This window comes from Oryx dammah, unplaced genomic scaffold (genome assembly GCF_014754425.2).
Source record: "Oryx dammah isolate SB20612 unplaced genomic scaffold, SCBI_Odam_1.1 HiC_scaffold_29, whole genome shotgun sequence".
NCBI classification, from domain to species: Eukaryota; Metazoa; Chordata; class Mammalia; order Artiodactyla; family Bovidae; genus Oryx; species Oryx dammah.
In genome coordinates, this window is record NW_024070213.1 from 105,978,269 (window position 1) to 106,001,593 (window position 23,325).

General features: G+C 34.9%; 1 protein-coding gene across 4 annotated transcripts in view; it reads left to right on the forward strand.

Moving 5' to 3' along the window:
* PPFIA2 (PTPRF interacting protein alpha 2) overlaps positions 1–23,325 on the forward strand; it is a 501,565-nt gene that overhangs the window by 373,862 nt on the left and 104,378 nt on the right. For all 4 annotated transcript variants that reach the window (XM_040234485.1, XM_040234487.1, XM_040234486.1 and 1 more), the window contains exons 9-13: positions 11,714–11,860; positions 12,934–13,068; positions 19,003–19,086; positions 19,347–19,478; positions 20,986–21,048. In XM_040234485.1, the coding sequence (XP_040090419.1) occupies positions 11,714–11,860; positions 12,934–13,068; positions 19,003–19,086; positions 19,347–19,478; positions 20,986–21,048 (561 nt within the window). The remainder of the gene's footprint in view (positions 1–11,713; positions 11,861–12,933; positions 13,069–19,002; positions 19,087–19,346; positions 19,479–20,985; positions 21,049–23,325) is intronic.

Below are 23,325 nucleotides of genomic sequence, written 5' to 3' on the forward strand. Positions count from 1 at the left end.
TATTTCATCACTCCTCTAAATATGTACAGAAAGAAAATGTTGGTAGCAAGTCTCAGAAGTAATAAAAGCTATAGTTTTTTAATGAATTTTTAAAAGTTTAAGCTGTTAATTTTAAATAACCCTAGATTTGGGTATGAATAATGAATTGCTATACTCTTAGCAGATGGGAATACCCACAGACATTACTTTAAAATTTTCTCTCTTATTTTGATTTTGTATCTATGAATGTGAATGTACATGTGTGACAGTGGGAACATTTCTTTTTCTATATATTCAGTTCAGTTCTTCCTAAACTTAATATCATTTCATCTATTTGAAAAAGAGTACTTTATGACAAAAGTTACAAAGAGATGTCTTATTTGTAACATTGCCGGATCATCTTACCAACTAAAGTGCAAAGTTTAGAATCTTCACTTTATCACTCTATTTAATTAAAAAGAAAAATTATCTACATTTATGAAATTTTTATGATTTTCACATTTTCTATTTTACATGTTCTTTTAAATCATATTTTTTATTTTTTTATCTTTTGTGTTTCATTAATTAGCTATTATTGGAGTTGATTCTGTGGATCCAAGTCTTTTCTTCCCATCCTCCTCTGAGCCCCTTTTATCTGTCATACTTTTGCTTCCACAGTCCCATCAAAACAGTTCTTATTTAGTTTAACTTCCATGTTGCTACATCCAGGAGCCACTGCTCCGTCCTTTGAAGCACTTGATCTAATTCCTGATGTACTTTTTCATCCTGCTAATAGCGTGCTACACTCTTCCTGATTTTCCTGCATTTTTGCTTGCTACCCCTGTCTCAGGCTCCTTTACTGGTTCTGCTTCTCACCCGCAACTGTGGAATGCCTTCCCTCCTCAATCAGCCTTAGCTCCCCTGGTAAATTCATGCTGTTTAATAGCTCCAAAAGCTACCCATGGCCTTATGATTCCCAGTTTATATCTGCAGCTTATCCGTCTCTTCTGATTTCCAGAAGCCTGAATCTAGATCTCTAATGGGTGTCTCAAAATTAACATCCTCAAGACTGATTTATTGATATTCCCCCTAAGAAGTCAAACTTACTTGCAGCCTTCCTTATCTCAGCTGATGGCAATACTACTACTGGTGTTCAGACCAAAAACCTTGGAACTGTCCTTGGTACCTCTCTTTCACTCACACTATATTTAATTCATCCACAAATCTTCCTACTTCCAACTTCAAAATGTGTCTGTCGCATGACCTCTTGCCACAGTATTTGTGGCTCTTTCTTATTCCACACACAGTCGTCTCTCACTGGAGCATCAGACTAGTCTGTACTCAGCACTGCAGCCTGAGTAACCTGCTACGTGTAAGTCAGCTCAAGTCACTTTCTCCTTGAAGCTCTTCAATGACTACCTGTTCTACGTATAGGAAAAGCAAGGTCCTTGTGGTGGTCTACAATCACACTATCTCCACTACCACCCTCTGACCTCTTGGAACTCTACTCTTTCACTTTAATCCATTCAGTTCAGTTACTGTGGACTTTTAAACAAGCCAGGTCTATTCTGTTGCATTTTCTTTTCCTTCTGCTTTTTACTCAAATGTCTTCTCAGTGGAGTGTTCTCTAAACCCAGTGTTTATAAATATGCACTCTCCTTCTTTCATTTTTTAAAAACCTCACAGAATTGCTGCCATCTGACAACAGCATATACTTTACTGATTTACTTGTTTGTCATATGCCTCCCTCTCCAATGTACATAAATATTCATAAGAGCTGTGATTTTGTGTTTTGTCTAGTTTTGTTCATTGCTCTATTTTAATCACATATACAACTATTGAGTATATAATAGGCACGCAAAATCTCTTTGTTGAAAGAATGGATATTTATGAGTGTTTGGTGTAAACATTGAAAGGCATGGATAAAATCAGAATATGTCTGTAAACAATGCCTACTACCTCAGAGTAAGATAGATGATCCATGAAGTGAGAGACCAATCTGCCACTGCTTAGATAATGATTTTCTGCTCTCTATGCCTTTATATTGGAGAAGGAAATGGCAACCCACTCCAGTATTCTTGCCTGGAGAATCCCATGGACAGAGGAGCCTGGCAGGCTATGGTCCATGGGGTCACATAGAGTAAGACATGACTGAAGCGACTTGGCATGCATGCCTGCCTTTATATGAATTAACAGTTCACAAATGCATCTCTCATCTTTACTCCTTCCACCACTAAAACTCAGAGAAGTTATAAAGTAGGTGAAGTGTAACCTCTCCTCTATATTACTGTCATGGAATGCTAAGATTTTTGAGCAGTAAACCACCAGGGCCATTTCTTGAACTTTTAATCATTTTCTATTTCTTCATCTCTTAGTCTCACAGAATTAGCAGTGCTTTGTTTTGTTTTCACTTAACACTCACCTGTTCTCTTTACACTTGTTTAATCCAGTGTCAACCTAGACAGCATATAATCAACCTAGGCAACATATTAAAAAGCAGAGACATTACTTTGTCAACAGAGGTCCATCTAGTCAAGGCTATGGTTTTTCCAGTGGTCATGCATGGATGTGAGAGCTGGCCTATAAAAATAGCTGAGCACTGAAGAATTGATGCTTTTGAATTGTGGTGTTGGAGAAGACTCTTGAGAGTCCCTTGCACTGCAAGGAGATCCAACCAGTCCATCCTAAAGGAGATCAGTCCTGGGTGTTCATTGGAAGGACTGATGTTGAAGCTGAAACTCCAATACTTGGCCACCTGATGCGAAGAGCTGACTCATTTGAAAAGACCCTGATGCTGGGAAATATTGAAGGCAGGAGAAGAAGGGGATGACAGAGGATGAGATGTTTAGATGGCATCACCAACTCAATGGACATGAGTTTGGGTAAACTCTGGGAGTTGGTGTTGGACAGGGAGGCCTGGCGTGCTGAGGTCAAGAGTCAGACATGATTGAGCGACTGAACTGAACTGAATCCAGTGTTACTCGCAGATAGAGCCCAGTATCCCCAGCTACCTATTTCTTATGATCTATGTAAAAATAAAACTTTGATTCTAAATAGTCTTTGGAGAGAGATGACAAAAAGTTGAGTCAGATTTAAAATATCAGTCACATATCTGATGCTGGATATTTTTGTTCAGATTAGGAATTCCTTTCAATAGCTAAGGTGTGTTCTGCTTCCACAAGGAATTCTTTTAAAATATAACTATTCTTATCAGCTCTATAATTTCTATGTAGTTATAATTTAGAAAGGTTTCATGAGAAAGAAATATTTCTCATCATTCACATTTGAGGGAGAGTGGTGCAAACACAAATGCTTCCAGAGCCCAGGCAAACAATATAACTGTATGAAGAGGAGTTACATATAGTAGGAAGGGATGGGGTTAATGATATCTAGACAAGGAACCTATATTCTACCTGTCTTTTGGATGCATTGTGTGTGTGTATTAAGGACACTGTGAAGGCCAAATAAATTATTTCCCATAAGATCCAGGTCACAGGCCCTGGGGCTCTGGTTTGCTGCTAGAAATCACTTGAGAAGCAACCTTGGAATCTATTCCAAATGCATTATGTTTAATTTCTTTAATTTTTCCTGTCCTATAGGGAAGATACTTCTAATTGTGCCCTTTTACTCAGGTTATGTAAATAACTTGTCCAAGGCCTACCCACTGTTCTCCCAACACACCACTTCCCCACTTCCCAGCACCATAAAGAATGCAAGACTATTCCAGCTTCAGAATCTGTGCTTCTTCCACTAGGAGTAGTTTTGAAATCAGCAAGATGCAATCATTTATTCAGAGATAGCAGCCATCAAAAAGAATGCAGCTCACTGTAACTACTTCCTATATTATCAAGCTTTTTACCTTTTCTATATTCAAGAAAATATGAAAATCAGGTACTTTCAAAAGGTATCATATAAACATTAAAAATTTCAGACTTTGCTTTGTATCCTTGTCTACTAGCTTGCAAGCTACAAAGACTACTAGCTTGCAAGCTTTTTAAGTAGAAAACAAAACAAGGTGATTCTCCTTGCTAACTCTATAGTGCTGCCAACAGAGTGTCATTTATATATGATATATGCAATAAATATTTGTCTAATTAAGAAAAAAGTAGAGAATAGAAAAAATTGACCATAAAGTTAAATACTACCATGTGGTTGCTGTGCATATGCATAGTCAAATACATCTGAAACAGATCATGTGCTTATCTTTCAGACTATATTTTAGCAAATATTCTGTGTCAAGAATAAATCTATTCAAAATTTATTTTTGTTTGAAGTTTCATCTTAAGTGCTCCTTAAATTGACTGTGGCCTGTGAGAGTAAGGGCTTGGTTGAAGCTTTGCACAGGACTCACGCTAGAAAATATAGTCAGTCTCATGATGAATTACCTCTCCACTCTTTAAAAAAGGCTACCATTTAATGAGTAATAGTAATATCTCATTAAACGTATTGATAAGTAAAGAGTTAAAATTTTCTGTGAAGTATTTCAGTTATATTTTGTTTTATGAATAAAACAGCTCATCACTGTAACTTCTTAAGAGCTCTTTGAATGTTCACTAAGGGATTGTATGAATGAGTACATATAATTTAACCTTTTCTGCTATCTGAAACATGGAGTTATATTTTTTTTACTTTAGTAACTCTAAGTTATTATAGAATTACATTTATTTGATATAATAAAATATAGTTTATAACCTTCAAGTCAAGAGAAAATTAATTATGCAGTTTTTCTCTCTTTTTTAGGCTAAGTTTTCAGGAACTAGGAAAAGCTTTCTTGTTTAGAATTTCTTAGTAATACGCTGGGAAAAGATATTTCTCCAACTTGTAAATTCAAAACTTATTTTTGGCAACACAGCCTGCAGTTATAAATTGAATCTCCTTCAATGAATCATTGAATTAAAAGTGAAATACCAAAGTCCCATCCAATGACTCTTACATGTAACATATGTCATAGTCAGATCAGCTATTAATAATTGTAGGTATAATATTAATAAAAATAATACATAAATAATAATAAAAAGCTATTATTTATTGAGTGGGTATTGTACATGATAATAAAAATGAAGCTAGCATTTACTGAGTATATATTATATATAAGACATCAAAAGCACTTACAATATTATATAATGACAATGTTACATAGTAGGTATTAATATCCCAACCAAAGACCAAATTTTAAGAAAATGACACATAGAAAAATTAAACAATGCTTACCTAGAACAGAGCTGCTCCTGCTAAGTCGCTTCAGTCATGTCAGACTCTGTGAGATCCCATAGACGGCAGCCCACCAGGCTCCTCTGTCCCTGGGATTCTCCAGGCAAGAACACTGGAGTGGGTTGCCATTTCCTTCTCTAGTGCATCCATTCATGCTAAGTTGCGTCAGTCGTGTCTGACTCTGCGAGGCCCTATAGACAGCAGCCCACCAGGCTCCTCCATCCACAGGATTCTCTAGGCAAGAATACTGGAGTGGGTTGCCATTTCCTTCTCCAAGAACAGAGCTAATAAGTATCAAAAACTAGGATTAAAAGCAAGTATGTGCTACTTCATAGTCACATTCTGAAGAAGCATGTGTATGCCTTTAACTGAATTTTGTAAGACATTTATATATGTAAACTAGGTTTAGAATTTTTTCTTGAGCTACAAAATTGACATAACATCCCAGAGTTCTGAATGAAAATGAAATTAACACTACAATATATAACAATACGATTAACAATTGTAGGCACTCTGAAGGAATACTCTGAAAACCCTACCATCGTTGGACTAAAAAATATAGAAAATAGAGTTAAGTCTAAATTTTAAGGAAAAGTTTTTTAAATAGTAGCTTCTGTTTGGATGCCTATGATCTAGGGAAGTGTATACTGTTGAAAAAATAATTTGGATAATTTTTGCCAAATTGATGGATTAATTGAGTTTCACACTTTTGAACATTAGTATAAACATAAATAACCAAGTAGGTATTAATTCGGTCTTGAAGTTCAACAGGATTAAGATAGTCAAAGAAGGCAACAATGCCTAATTTCAATCCATTTAGCCATTACTTTTGGTATTTCTCTCTTATTTAAAATTAACCTAGATGTCTAAGAAAATGATCAGCTGTGGTTTTAAAGACTTAAACGCTCTGAGACTTTCTGAGCCAAAAAAAAGTTACCTTTATATTAATTGTTGTTTGACATTTCGTAAACTCTTACAGGCTTCTGTGAGAGGTATTTAAAGTACTTTGAGATCTGGTTCATGCCCTTCAAAGGTTTGCCTTTAAAAAAGAAGTATTACTAGTAGTTGTAGTAGTTATGAAAGAAAGGAGATCTAACAGAAACCTTTAAGTGCTTTTTGATTTGAAAACAAAACAAAAAATCATTTTGCTGTATTCTACAGGAAGAAAGACATGCTGTTGAGCTTCTGCTTTGGATATGGTTGTGATTGCTTACCTTTTGTTCCTTCATTCTGGGTGTGTACATTCTCTAGGAGTGAAGTTGGGGTCTGAGACTCTATTGCAGCTTTATAGCTTCCACAGGCAGACAAGTTTTCAGAGGAATGCCGCTGTCTTCTACAACTGCTTCTAGTCTTATATAACTGCCTGTGTGTAAGTGATATCTATTGAAGACAGTACTAAAGAACTATATTTTATATTTGAGGCATGTAATTTCTAAACTAGAGTAGGTCAAAATCCTGTTAACTTAAAACAGGTATAGAGAACAGTTTTGATATGATCATAAAACCAGTTCTTACAATTTAAAAGTTCTTTACCTTTACTTTAAAAAGAACCAACTTTCTGAAAGGAAATTTTCACTGACTTCTTTTCTCGGTGAGCTTAAAAAGCTCTATTAGTATGTCAGTTATAACTTCCTTTATACCAGTTTAGTGTGATAAAGTGTAATTTTCCAATATGAGATGCTGGCTTAAATAAATTTGACTTTGGATAAGAAGGGTATTTTTTAACATAGGTAGTTTTAGCAAACAATTGTATTGCCTTTTGATAGGCTTAAAAATTATTTGGACTAGTGGGTGATAGGATTGAAGATTTTGCTATTACTAAAAGAATTCCCAAAAGAACAGATATTTTAATGAAAATAAAATTTAAAAAACATGTTTTTATATATCATGAAAGCATGCTTGTAAAAGAAGAGCCATATCAATGAATTTGTTTCTCTAAAAATATGTTTGTTACTTAGAAATAGCAACTGATGTTGAAGTATTATTCACATTATTACATTTGTGGTAATTTGTTAAAATAAAATGCCAACAGTTTGGTATATGTTTTTTGTGAGGTCTAGAAGAGTCTTGCCTGGAAAATCCCATGGATGGAGGAGCCTGGTAGGCTGCAGTCCATGGGGTCGCTAAGAGTCGGACAGGACTGGGAGACTTCACTTTCACTTCTCACTTTCACACATTGGAGAAGGAAATGGCAACCCACTCCAGTGTTCTTGCCTGGAGAATCCCAGGGACGGCGGAGCCTGGTGGGCTGCCCTCTATGGGGTCGCACAGAGTCGGACACGACTGAAGCGACTTAGCAGCTGCAACAGCAGCAGAAGAGTTGTATACTTTAAAAATAAAGCAATTCCTTTCAACAACTTTAATTATAAAACTACAACTGTTAATAAAATGAAACCTTTCAGTGTATAAATTTATATGATTTAAGAAATGTGTAGGAGCTTCCCTTATGGCTCAGTTGGTAAAGAATCTGCCTGCAATGCAGGAGACCCCAGTTTGATTCCTGGGTTGGGAAGATCCGCCGGAGAAGAGATAGACTACCCACTCCAGTATTCTTGGTCTTCCCTTGTGTCTCAGCTGGTACAGAATCCACCTGCAATGCAGAAGACCTGGGTTTGAACCCTGAGTTGGGAAGATCCCCTAGGGAAGGGAAAGGCTATCCATTCCAGTATTCTGGTCTGGAGAATTCCATGAACTCTGTAGTCCATGGGGTCACAATGAGTAGGACACGACTGACCAACTTTCACTTTCACTATGTCTTGCTGTCGTACAATATGAGGATTTTATCTGTTTTGCTATTTCATTTCCTTTCTCTTCCATCCATCCTTCCACTATACTCGTCTCAAAATCACATTCAGTGTTATTATTGTGTGAATGTGTGTGTGTGCTCAGTCATGTCTCTTTATTATGTTCATCATTATGACTATGTAAATAGTTTCCACAAATGATCCAAGTAGTGGTTTTCAATAATAATATTTTCTTTTGAACAGCTTTCTGTTTCTCTAGGATTTTATTAATTACCTGATAAATTAATTTGCTTACTAATTTTTAGAGCTATGATGAATCTTCCCACCCTCTCCAAAAGTTTGGTTTCATAGTTTCAATTCAGTTATGGACAGTGGTCAAGCAAATGATTTATCCTTTTTATTTTTATTTTCTTTCAATCATCTCTTTTTCCTCTGCCCTGAACCTTTAATGTATACCAAAACTTTTATAAGCCTGTTTCATTATTTCAGCTATTGTTTTGAGATTTATCAGCTTGAAAATTCAAGAGAAAAAAGTGATCAAGATCTCTACAGTAGAAAAAGCATAAAGCCAGAATACATATAATGAGTAAACTTTGAGGGAAGGCAGAATACCTGTTTTAAAATGAAAGGTAGAAGTTAAGATGTGTGGATGTGGTTAAATTTCCAGATGCTGGTGAGGGAAGTTCAGGATGATGAAAGGCTGTCCATTAAAGGGCTTCTATTTCTTTTGGAGGGCCTCCCTGGCGGTTCAGAGGTTAAAGCGTCTGCCTGCAATGCAGGAGACCTGGGTTCGATCCCTAGGTCGGGAAGATGCCCTGGAGAAGGAAATGGCAACCCACTCCAGTACTCGTGCCTGGAGAATCCTGTGGATGGAGGAGCCTGGTTGGCTACAGTCCACGGGGTCGCAAAGAGTCTGTGGGTGTGGCAGAATTGATTCTGCCTGTAGGAGAGTAACAGAGACTGGTTAGGAACAAGTGATTAAAGAGACCTTGATAGTAATATATGGAAACTACCGCCATCTCCTCAGTTTTAGGCTTTTTATACAAAAATGGAGAAGGAAATGGCAACCCACTCCAGCTTTCTTGCCTAGAGAATTCCATGGACAGAGGAGCCTGACAGGCTACAGTCCATAGGGTCACAAGTGTCAGACACAACTTAGAGACTAAACCACCAACATGTAAAAGCATTTTCTGAATTATCAGAAAACCACACCAGGCCCAAGTGTTCACTTCTGTAGCTGATTTTACCCAATATCTCAAATATCAGGTTATCTGCCTATTAAAAAATTCTCATCTAGGCTCTTTGGATGATAAAATTATGTGTATGTTATTTGTCAATTACATGGTTTAAAATTATTGCTTAATGTAATATTGAATATTATATTTATAAATAGTATTTAGAATTATTGCTCTTTTTGCACCAATAGTTGATTTTTCCCCTAGAGATCTGTGTTCATTGAAGTCTCTAAATTCTTTTTTAATTGAAATATATCATATTCCAATGAAACAAGGGAAATGGTTAAGTTCCAAATTAAATTTGTCATTTCATTTGTGAGTGTGACTCATTTACTTTTTATGTCATTTTTGCCTTCTCTTTTAACCACTGAGTTATTCTTATTTATACATGAAGATAAGGATACTGATGATATTTATTTATTTTTAATTAATTTATTATTTTTTTAACTTTTCAATATTGTATTGGTTTTACCATACATTGACATGAATCAGCCATGGGTGTACATGTGTTCCCCCTCCTGAACCCCCCTCCCACCTCCCTCTCCATCCCATCCCTCTGGGTCATCCCAGTGCACCAGCCCCAAGCACCCAGTATCATGCATCAAAACTGGACTGGTGATTCATTTCACATGTGATAATTTACATGTTTCAATGCCATTCTCCCATATCATCACACCCTCACCTTCTGCCACAGAGTCCAAAAGACTGTCTATACATCTGTGTCTCTTTTGCTGTCTCGCCTACAGGGTTATTGTTACCATCTTTCTAAATTCCATATATATGCATTAGTATACTGTATTGCTGTTTTTCTTTCTGCTTACTTCACTCTGTATAATAGGCTCCAGTTTCATCCACCTCATTAGAACTGATTCAAATGTATTCTTTTTAATGGCTGAGTAATATTCCATTGTGTATATGTACCACAACTTTCTTATCCATTCATCTGCTGATGGACATCTAGGTTGCTTCCATGTCCTGGCTATCATAAAAAGTGCTGCGATGAACATTGGGGTACATGTGTCTCTTTCAATTCTGTTTTCCTCAGTGTGTATGCCCAGCAGTGGGATTCCTGGGTCATATAGCTGTTCTATTTCCAGTTTTTTAAGGAATCTCCACACTGTTCTCCATAGTGGCTGTACTAGTTTGCATTTCCACCAACAGTATAAGAGGGTTCCCTTTTTTCCACACTCTCTCCAGCATTTATTGCTTGCAGACTTTTGGATAGCAGCCATTCTGACTGGTGTGAAATGGTACCTCATTGTGGTTTTGATTTGCATTTCTCTGATAATGAGTGATGTTGAGCATTTTTCATATGTTTATTAGCCATCTGTATGTCTTCTTTGGAGAAATGTCTGTTTAGTTCTTTGGCCCACTTTTTGATTGGGTCGTTTATTTTTCTGGAATTGAGCTGCATAAGTTGCTTGTATATTTTTGAGATTAATTCTTTGTCCATTGCTTCATTTGCTAGTATTTCTCCCATTCTGAAGGCTGTCTTTTCACCTTGCTTATATTTTCCTTTGTTGTGCAGAAGCTTAGGTCCCATTTGTTTATTTTTGCTTTTATTTCCAATATTCTTGGAGGTGGGTCATAGAGGATCCTGCTGTGGTTTATGTCGGAGAGTGTTTTGCCTATGTTCTCCTCTAGGAGTTTTATAGTTTCTGGTCTTACGTTTAGATCTTTAATCCATTTTGAGTTTATTTCTGTGTATGGTGTTAGAAAGTGTTCTAGTTTCATTCTTTTACAAGTGGTTGACCAGTTTTCCCAGCACCACTTGTTAAAGAGATTGTCTTTTCTCCATTGTATATTCTTGCCTCCTTTGTCAAAGATAAGGTGTCCATAGGTGTGTGGATTTATGTCTGGGTTTTCTATTTTGTTCCATTGATCTATATTTCTGTCTTTGTGCCAGTACCATACTGTCTTGATGACTGTGGCTTTGTAGTAGAGCCTGAAGTCAGGCAAGTTGGTTCCTCCAGTTCCATTCTTCTTTCTCAAGATTGCTTTGGCTATTCGAGGTTTTTTGTATTTCCATACAAAGTGTGAAAGTATTTGTTCTAGTTCTCTGAAAAATACCATTGGTAGCTTGATAGAGATTGCATTGAATCTGTAGATTGCTTTGGGTAGTACACTCATTTTCACTGTATTGATTCTTCTGATGATGATATTTATCTTCATTTGAAAATTCCTATGCAATTTGGAACTATAGGTGCCAATTTTATGATTTGTAACTCTATCCATATTTGTACTTATCTCTAATGTATAACGAGCTAAATTTTTTGCCACTTCTTTTCTAAGAATACCAGTTGTGCAGTAGGGAGATTTAAGATATACTTTGTTGTGTTCTCAAAGAGACAATGATTTTTGCTAACCCAAGATGTAAGAATTCTGATAGATAAGCTGAGAAAACACATATGAAATCCTGTGTCCCTTTTATGAAAAGAAAAGAATGAAATTTACCTCAAGAAAGCAATAGTTTTTTAAAATATATCTTACTATTTTATTTAAATGATAATAAGACAATTCACAAACTGAGAATCTGATTTGATTTTTAAGTTATTTTCATTTTAGGCTATGGCACAGAAGGAAGACATGGAAGAAAGAATCACGACCCTTGAGAAGCGTTACCTCAGTGCTCAGAGAGAATCTACCTCCATACATGACATGAATGACAAACTAGAAAATGAGCTAGCAAATAAAGAAGCCATCCTACGGCAGGTTCAGTATCTCCACCTTGGTTTCCTTCTGGTCTGTATGTGTTCTCACCAGTCTCACAAAACATGGAGTATGTAAACTATGGTATTCCTTAGCAATAAGTTACTCTCTTCAATTTAGAATCAAGCTAACTAAATAGATGTGATTTTCAGTATATAAGCTAGAAATTTGTCTTAAAAATAATAAAAATAATGATTAATATTTACTTTGGATCTGGACATGAACCAGAAATTGTGCTAACATATATACATATATATATATATATATATATATATATCTCCACACTTAAATCCAACCACCACCTGTAAGTACAATTATTATAGTGTAAAGGATAATAATTATTATACAATTATTTCACTGAGAGTAAAGTAAGTATATTTATTATACTGAGGAAACTCAGGCTCAGAGAACATGACTGCTTTCCCAGGGTCACACGTACAGTAATTGCAGAGTCAATAATGGAAGCCTAGGTCTATCGGCTATGGAGAAGGAATGGGCAAACTATAGCCCACATGCCAAAACTATGGCTCTGTTTTACAAGTATAGTTTTATCGAAACATAACCGTACCCATTCATTTAATCATCATCTCTGACTGCTTTTGTGCTACAATAGTAGAACTGAATAGTTGGATCAGAGACTTTGTGATACACAGAGCCTAAAGTATTTACTATCTGGTCCTTAGCAGAAAAAGTTAGCCAACTTCATCTCTAGAGCCTGAACTCTCAATCATTATGATCCATTCCCTCTCCTACTCTAGCTAATGTTGAGATTTTCAGTCAATTGCTATTATGGTGCATTTGAGGTTGTATCTCAAGTTGTATCTAAGTTGCATCTCACTTGTCCAAGTTAATTCTCACTATTAACTTCATTTCTTTTTGCTGTTGTTGGTAAAAGGTTTTCATTTTTTATGTGCTAAATTTATTAAGGAATATTGATAAGCAATATATGAAAACATGTGGTAGTAGTAGCTGATTTTAACTCTAGGATAAAGGCTGAAGCCCACAGCCCCTAGTGACTGGTGTTTGCTCTCCTAACTGTGACAGTTTAAGTGTCTCTTTTTTCATCTCTGGTTCAGATGGAAGAGAAGAATAGACAGTTACAAGAGCGTCTTGAGCTGGCTGAGCAAAAGTTGCAGCAAACTATGAGAAAAGCTGAGACCTTACCTGAAGTAGAGGCTGAATTGGCTCAGAGAATTGCAGCCCTGACAAAGGTACTACAATAAAACAACTGGTCAACCTAGATATACTAATACTTATAGAAATGACTAGTAATTAAGGTGGAATCTATAAAGATTTTCTTTAGGCTTTATGGAGTTTATGTTATATTGGTCTGTTGTTTAGATGACTTTTTGTATTACATATATGTTATTTATGTTGAAATGAATGATTGATAAATGAATGTGATTATTTCTTTGCCTATTTAAACATTAGCAAAAATAAAGTTTCAAGTTCTTATAGCTAATTTTCCATGGTAATATTTGCACATAAGAATAATCACCAAATATAAAAACATAATGATATTTTTAACATGGATATACATGAGACATAATAATTTAGCAAGCTTAATATAAATTGTACAGTTTTTAAAATACAGGAAGTATCATAAGCAGTTGATTTCTTTCTGATTACATTATGAAAAATTTGTTAGAGGTTGAAAATTAGATTTGTAGAGCTATAAAATCTAAAGGTATTAAATACAGAAAATGATTTTAATAGTTGAAATTCCTTCTGAACCAATAAAATCAATAATATTCTGAAGAATGTTCAGAATTAACTGCTTCATTATGGACATTAAATTCTGCAAATATTTGCTTATTTTAGAACTTAGCAACCATTATAATGTTGTAAAGTGAAAGTGAAAGTTGCTCTGTCATGTCTGACTCTTTGCAACCCCATGGAATAGTCCATGGAATTCTCCAGACCAGAATACTGAAGTGGGTAGCCTTTCCCTTTTCCAAGGGATCTTCCCAACCCAGGGATTGAACCCAGGTCTCCTGCATTGCAGGTGGATTCTTTACCAGCTGAGCCAACAGGGAAGCCCACATGACTATTCTTAACTTTCACAGTTAAATGGAAATGGCAATTGCTTCAAAGTGTATATGCATGTCACTAGAATAAAAGTCCAGATTTTGTCACTAAAAGCATGTTTGAATTTTAATATCAATTCCAAAATGTACACATGTTTTAGATGTTTAAACATTGTTGGTGAAAAGTGAAAGTGTTAGTCACTCAGTCATGTCTTGGCTCTTTGCAACCGCATGGACCCCTAGGAGCCTGCCAAGCTCCTAGGTCATGGAAGCTTTTTTTCATGCCATTGTAGTAAATGGCTCAGATAGATATATGAACTGCAAATGATAAACTCTGGTATTAGTGATTATCCAAAACAACTGATGCAGCAAAGTAAAAGTAGGCACACATTGTTGCTTTCAGAAAAAGCAAATGATTAGAAAGAAAGAGTAAACTGATGCCTGTTCATTAAAATAGGGTAATCAGATAGTGAAAGGACAAACAGTTGACAAAGTAGAAAGTATTGGAATAGTTGGGTGTCTGTAGAGTTACTTGGAGAAGGCAATGGCACCCCATTCCAGTACTCTTGCCTGGAAAATCCCATGGGTGGAGGAGCCTGGTGGGCTGCAGTCCATGGGGTCGCTAAGAGTTGGACAGGACTGAGCGACTTCACTTTCACTTTTCACTTTCATGCATTGGAGAAGGAAATGGCAACCCACTCCAGTGTTCTTGCCTGGAGAATCTCAGGGACGGGGGAGCCTGATGGGCTGCCGTCTATGGGGTCGCACAGAGTCGGACACGACTGAAGCGACTTAGCAGCAGCAGCAGCAGCAGCAGCAGAGTTACTGGACTAACTAGCTGAATAGAACTTTTGTCTGATTAGGGTGATACAAGGTGGATCTATAATCACAGATCAAAGTACCATAAACCATTATGGCAGTTTCAGAAATGTATGCTTTCTAAAATAAATATAAACTTATTTAATTTGAGAAATATTCTTGAAATTATATAAAGAATGCAAAAAGATTAGTCGTATTCTATTTTTTGGAAGCATATTTTAAATTACTGCAATATGGATTAAGATAACGTATATTAGGTTTTTCATCTGAGGAATATAAAGGACTTTTATAGTTATCTTATTAAATTGAAATATTTTAGAAGGAGTTAGGCAAATGGTTAAATAATAAAAGTAACTTTTGTGATATTTTAGTATAAAATAGTTATCAATATTGTGTGAGTAAAATATAAGAAAGTCTAGAATCTCTCTCCCCAAAACACAACTTAAAATTCAGCAAATTTGCCCCAAATTAACCTCTAATGATTGAGAATAAAGCATAATTTAAAACATAATACTTGTTAAATGAGGCTTTAATTAAATATCCCTAAGAATCCTTAATTTAGAATTTAAAAATAAAGTACGTATCTCATCTGGCTTGCCCTCCATTTAATTGTATTGGAATCATAATTGATACCTATATTCATTTATGCACCCAGAGTATTTCCTCAGTTTACTCCTACCTAATAATACTTTACTAAAATTCTACTTCATCTAGACCTTTTGATTTCCTCCCTTTTGAGCAGTTTTATCTCTCTTAAAATGTGTGAAGCTGCTAGAATTCACTCTGCTTGTGCTTTTTGCTATTTTCTCTACTGACTGGCTGTATATCAACACATTATTTCAGATATATAGTTTTCAGATGGCCATATTTAATCCATTATTCACGCTCCTCTGGTCCTGAGATTTTATTTTCAATGTACTCCCTCTGCTTGTAACCCTTTTATAACATTTGAAGATCAGTCTTCCAGTCTTTCATTTGCTCTCCCAAGTTTGATGGCTAAAATAATTTTTAAGCATTTTCTTATCTTCTGTTCTCAAGACCAGAAGGGACTGTCTCTAAAACCAGCTTTAGTTGTTCATTGTTTCCATACCCGTTTGTTTTCAATACCTTACTATTATTGATCTCCGTAGTCTTTTTCTACTTCATAATATTTTTGACTTCCCACTAATTTATGATGTATGCTTAATTTTAATCTAGACTCCCTATCCTATGTTTTGAATGATTTTATTAACAATCTTTCATATATTTTATTTGGTCCATATGTATTTTTTCTTTTATTATCTGCTAAGTATTTTTTCTTCTCTTTGGCCCTCCTCTTTTTAATTTTAATTCCTCCTCAATTTCCAAATATATTCACATTCTTCTCAAAAGTGTTTCTTCCTGTAATTTTTTCTAAAACTTTAGCTCATTTGAAAATTGTCTTGTCACATTAGAGAGTGAAACCAGGATAAGCCCTATATCCCATCAAGGAGTCATAAAATCGCACTGTTTTTGCATGACTCTAGTATTTACATCATTTCCTTAAATTGCAGTCTTCCTCAGGCTAAGATGAACATAAATCAGTAGTGCTTGCACAGTTATCCAGTGCTGTGTAGAGATGATGTCTGAATTTACCGTTTGGTTGATAAGACAATCTTTTCTTCTGCTGGTACTGTGTATGTATGTATATGTGTGCGTATGTGTAAAAATAGGTAGCTAAAGCTCATTTAAGGCTTTCAGAAAGTCAAAAGTTTTCAATGCTGGTGGCTAGGGATAAAATGAAAAATTTGGCTTCAGTGAGTGAATACACAACTAATAAACATTTTGGGCTCCCAATCTTTTGATTTATGATGTTTACTTCTTTAATTAAAATGCATATTCCCTCAGCAAGGACATAATTCATCTTGAATTTCATAAGGTATTTCATCCATTTTTAGTACCAATAAAAAGTATCAACAAAACATAGTGACTTAAACATGACAAAATTCTTGTTTAATCTCTGAAGTGAAGTTTCACAATGTTTGGTGTGTTTTCAGTAGTTAAGATGTAAACAGCTAGCAGTTTTAAGGACCTTTGAAAGATATACTAACTCTACTTGTATATTGGAATGAACAGTTTTGCAAATAGAAATGTTCATACTTTGACTACCTTGAATCAATCACTTGACTAATTGTCATAACATTACTTGTTAAAATTTAGTTTTGAGAGATTACAGATCTGTTTAAGAATTTAAAGTATATCATTTCAGTAATATTTTGACCTATATACAGTATTAATAATTGAATTATAAATTTTAAATAATATTATAAAATTGTTTTATAGCATTTGAAGACTATGGTAGCATTCGGTATTGCTTCTGGTTGGAGATTTGGGGAGAGAAATTGTTTATTTCTTCTTTTTTCATTACTTTGCCAATTTATGAAATAAGAATATCAGAAGGAAAATCTCACAAAATGTAAATGTTGAATTATAATTCACATAAACCCATCAGTTAAATGTTAAATGTTCATTTTATAGATTAAGTTGGAATTTGTTACATAAAATAGTACATATGCATATGAACCAATACATGAATAGGTTACTATTTTTTTTCAGGTACTGCATGACATATTTATTTATAGTCTCATATTTACATAAAGTAAGTTTCTCTGATTTAGAATAAACTTATAAAATGTAATAGAATATGCTCTGGAGTTAAATGTTGTTTATACTGACATAAGGTACTTTGGCTGTTGTGATTATTTAACTTGTAATTATGATTAAAATGTTGATGTAAGTTTACATGTAATCTGTGCATAACATACTAATACAATTCAGCTATCAGCAATGTCATGTGTTGAACACTCTGCATCTGTGGTTACCTGACATTCACCTCCAAGACACGTAACTAACCTTGTGACTGGGCAAATGTTCGCTCACAAAGGCATTGTGCTGCCCTTTCACTTTAGGGCACTCTTTAGTTTCCATAGCAACAAATGAATGCAGAATCCATTTTGGAGTGGACCCTTGTGTCATTCAGGAAAGTTCACTATAAGTATTCTTGTCCTCACCACACTACGGTCACTTTGGTAATTTGAGGACTTTTAATCATTTTCATTTAAAATGTCAAATTAAGGCTATGTCTAAGAGTAGATGCTAAGGTTTTGCACCTACAACCATAGGGTATATTCAGAGATCAGAAGTCATTTTGTAAGTTTGCCACTGTTGCTGAGGAAACTCAATCCTGCTCGAATTGGAGAATACTCCAATTATTAATTAACCCCATAATAATTAACCCCATAGCTTAGCTTCTTCTCTGATTTCTACAGAGTTGGGTTTATAATAAATACTGTTCCAAATTTATTTCACCTGAGATCATTGCCTTGGCCTACTCCTCGACATTGAGGTACACTGTTTCCATTATTTTTAAGTAATATAACAAACCAAAACACAAAACTTTAACAGTGTATCAGAAACATATTCTAGTGTTTGGTTTCCCATAATTCCAACTATTACATGACTCTCTCAGAGTTGCTTTAATTCGTTCTGTAGTAATCTTTCATTGCCAGCCATCACTAACCTTCCATACCTTAGGTTGGTAGCTTTTTATTTGAGCATATCATTGTTTTTCACTTACAACCATCAACTGCATCATGTTCACCAAATATCAGTGTGTAGTTCTTTCCACATAAAATTCTGTCTATTAAAGTATTAAATTTGCTGTCACACTTTTCTTTTAAGCATTCTGTGCTATGTTCTGTTCAGTGTTAGTGTCTTTAGTTCTGATTTTTCAATTTTGTCCCTCTCCTTTTCCTTGACTTGTTAGTCTGATCCAACCTCTTCTACCTCATCTGATGATTATCAATATGTTATGGAAGCTAAACTACAAGAAATGATCTCCATACGTAGGAAGGTAGTCCTACTGGACTTTACTTTCTATTGCTAAATAGAATTCATCTACTTTTTTCTTTTCATTTCTAAAAATTTTGTTACTTTTTATTTATTGATAATCGACCATCTGTGCAGTTGAGTGCTTCAGGAGCTTAAGATTGGACAATGGCAGGTTTGTGTTCAAACCATGCACAGTCTGCATGTTACATTTGGCTGATCTCATTGCTCATAAATAACTCCAATGTTTTGCTGATGCTTGGATGTGACAGGCCTTTGTAGCTGACACATTTCAAGCAATGCTGTTCAGCTGCCTGTTGAAAGAAAGTTTATTTTTTGAAAACTACATTTGCAGTTGGTAGTAGCTTGCTTTACATTTTATTTTAGTTTATTTAGAGGAAAAGTCTTAACCACATCTTACGTGTCAGATGCATTCTTCATATTTCTTAACAGGCTGAAGAAAGACATGGAAACATTGAAGAACGGATGAGGCATCTCGAAGGTCAACTCGAAGAGAAAAATCAAGAACTTCAAAGAGTATGTATTTTAAGAGCCATCCCTCTCAAGCCTCAGTTTATGGATTTATACTCTACATAGAAGGAATGAATGCCTTTCTTGATTATGGGTTATTATTTAAAATCATATGGATATGCCCTGTGTATTAAAAAAGAGCTTCTGCCAATTTAATCAAAACCGACATAAAGTTAAATCCAATATTTAAACTAGAAAAAATATAAAAACAAACCCAAATAATTTTTAAATGATTCTTACGTTGAATTTATTTATTTGGATATAAGGCTAGGCAAAGAGAGAAAATGAATGAGGAGCACAACAAAAGATTATCTGATACTGTGGACAGACTTCTGACAGAATCCAATGAACGCTTACAGCTACATTTAAAAGAACGGATGGCTGCTCTAGAAGAGAAGGTAAAATGACCACCAGTAGAATCGCATGATTATTAGCTATATTCTTATGATCATGCTTGTTTTCTGCTCTGCTGCAGTCATAGTATTGGTCAGAGGATCCATTTCTTTCTTTAATTTGAAAGGAGCCTGATACATCTTAAAAGTGAACAAATGGCTTCTATAAAAATATGTAAGATCAATTTTTAAGTGAATAAAAAAAGTTACATGTTATATAATATGTGTAGCATGATCATATAGACAAATGTATGGAAATGTGGTATGCTTTTGCGATGAAAGTGTTTCATTTATTTCTCACCTGGTATGCAAAAAAGATTAAGACAAAAAATAGTGTTTTAGATATGAACCATTCAAACGTTTCAAGTATCTGAATCTGCTACTAATCTAAAAGCCAAAATGTGAGTGAGTTTATATCACCAATAAAACCAGTGTCAATCTCACCACAGAATTTAGAAATGCAATACTTTCAGCCATATTATTTCCAAAAACAGGCTTTTGTACAACCTGCATTTTCACTCACAATTTATATGTCTCATTAATCGTTGGCAACTACCAGATCAACAAAAGTTATGTCAGCTGGTTGCCAGTTCCATGGTATAAAAAAGGTAGGGATTAAAACCCAGGTGGATAAATCATTTTGGAAATTTAGATTGAATGCCAATCACTACTTAAACTAGACATCTCCCCCTGCTCCATACATAAAACCAAAACAGGAAAAATGTTTCAAGAAAATGTTAAAGAAATTTGATCAGTTTTCCCATCAAGTCATAAGGCATACCTTCTTCCTATTCAGTTCCAAGTGTATGCCAGTTCCCAAACTCTTACTTTAATTTTACTCTATAAATTTAAAAAGAATTCATTATTATAAATCATGCTTTGTAATGCTACAAGAAAAATATAAAGATTTTTAAAATAGTAATACTTTTATGGCAAGGATTTTTTAAAAATCTATCATGCAAGTTATTTATATATCATGTCATGTAACATTAATTTTTAAATAGCTAAATTTTATTTTTATTTAATAATTTAATCACTATTAGAAATTGTTCATTCTGTATATGAAATAAAGGTTCAGAAATTGAATCTCTAAAATATATGATCTTAAATTTTTTTTCTTCAGGTAATAAAAATGAGTTCATCCAAATTCTTCTCTGTGACAGCTTTGGCTAATATTTTGCTTTTTATTCACTTTTTCTCATTTAAAGAGTAAACTGATCATTTCAAATTTTAGAAATATTAAGAAGAGGTTGACAAAAATAGTTTAAAGTTTAATAGTTATTTGTCAATCCAACTGATACAAAATGACACTTCCCATTTGAATTATGTATTTCTAAAAATGTTCAAGTGTCTTGTTTAAAGATTCCATTGAAACAGTTTCCATGGAAACCAAAAAAGTAAATGGTGCCAAGGAAGGAATCAAAGAAAATTCTTGAGTCATATAAAATTAATCTACATGTTGTGATTTTCTCTTTAGTTTATTAATTATCTGTTCTTCTTTCCTTTTCTGTAGAATGTTTTAATTCAAGAATCAGAAACTTTCAGAAAGAATCTGGAAGAATCTTTACATGATAAGGTATTATGGGACCTTATATTTTGTCCACTTTTCTATTTCACAATGGTGAATTTTTTTTTTTTTGTAAAATAAATTTGATAATAATTTTAGGATGTTATATTTTAAAATAGTTTAAATTTTATATAATACATACAGAAAAGTATACATATAGAAAGAGAGCCTGATAAATTTTTACAAGCCAACACACTAAAAATCAACATCCTGGAAGCCCCCCATTGTTAGCCTATAATCGCTACTTTTATCCTAAAGGATAATCACTATCTTGACTGCTAACAGGAAAAGAAAAATTATTTTGACTTTTTTGAACTTTATATAAAACTGTATGCACTGATTTGTGTCTAGTTTGAGATTATTTTAGCTGAAATGTATTAAATAACTATTGTGCATAACAGTTGTGATAAGTTACATCTTTGCGAACACAATCTTAGTTGTAAAGTATCTGAAAAATTCTCAGGAGAAAAAGCACAAAGCAGTGAATTGTAGAGTAGCAGATGCCAAGTGCCAAATGAGGGAAATAGACAATAAGAACTTCAGGTAAGAGAGATCGCCATACACTGATGCTCTAAAGAAGACTTCAGAAAACTTTAAGGAAAGATAGGACTGTGGAGCAAATCTTTCATATACAGTACCTGTGCCCTGATTGCAGGTGCTTAGAGTGGGGAGAGGATGAGTAGTTAGGTGTGAGATCTTAAATATAATGGGCTTTACAGTTTTACTGGAATCAGTTATTCTTATTGTAGAATACATGATAGACCAGACAGATAAGGACCAGATTATGAAATGTTAAAAGCTGTAATTGATAACGTATTTTCCTCCTTCCTTAGCATGTAACATTCTTGTTAGCAATTTTGTCTTATTTTGTTCAGCATGGGTAAATGAAATGATACCAAATCATTGTCTTAATAAGTGACTTATTAAATGCATGCTCAACAAAAGATGAAAGAAATGGAAATAGAGACGGGTGAGAGGGAGGGAAAAAGGGAGTAATAGAGGGAAGGAAGAAAGAGATGGAAGAAAGGAATAAAGGGAGAGAGGGAGAAAAGGAGATGGGGAAGGAAGGGACGGAAGATCTGACAACATATGACATTTGGAAGGTATTGGAAAAGATGAGAGAATAAAGAGAAGGAACAATTGTACATCTAACCATATTGAATGCTACATATTATGATATTAATTTAAAAATAGCTATTTTGTCCCACAGTCAGTATGTACATACTCTTATCCCCTGAATGACAGGTGTATTAGAACAATTCAATATGGTGCCTAGAAAATAGCATCTAATTCTTTCTGGAGTAGTTCAGAATGTCTACATGAAAGATGACATTTCATCAAGCTCTTGAAGGCACATATGATGTTAACCAACAGAGAAGGGTAGGGAAGAGGACATACCTATAGCATGGAGAAAAAACAAAGATGGTTGATTTGCTGAATCACCAGAAGTTTGCTGTTACTGGTATGTGTTTAAAGGACTAGAGTGTTACCAGGTTGTGAAGTCTGGACTCGATCCTATTATGGAATGTTATGTCATTCAAAGCTCTGTGTGTTCTGGCAAGATCCCCAGAACCCACTCCCCAACCACCTACCTGAACCTTATAACTCCAACAGTCTCCCCAGGCAATCAGCAATACAAATCATTCCATGCTTTACATCCCTGTTCATGCCAGTATCTAGAGGAAGCAAATCCCAGGTCAGACGTCAATTCTGAATGGCATTCCATACAGCTGAACACATTTCCTAATCTAACCACGTCTCCTATAACTTCTCAAATGTCCACTCAATTATCTATAACTCAAAGTCCATTATGGAGAAGGCGATGGCACCCCACTCCAGTACTCTTTTGCTTGGAAAAGCCCATGGACAGGGGAGCCTGGTGGGCTGCAATCTATGGGGTTGCTGAGAGTCGGACATGACTGAGCGACTTCACTTTCACTTTTCACTTTCCTGCATTGGAGAAGAAAGTGGCAACCCACTCCAGTCTTCTTGCCTGGAGAACCCCACAGACAGAGGAGCCTGGTGGGCTGCCGTCTGTGGGGTCACACAGAGTCGGACACGACTGACGCGACTTGGCGGCGGCAGCAAAGTCAATCATGAGTAAAATCCTTCATATACTCAACTTATTTTCTTCATGATCTTGATCTCTAAAGTTCCTAGGACCATCCTTGGATATCTTCTGTATGTTCAGTCCTTGGTGAGTTCATGGATTTTAAATACCATTTGTAAATTGAGTACTTACAAATTTAGATCACCCAGTGGGTCCTCTTTCCTGAAGGAGTTCAT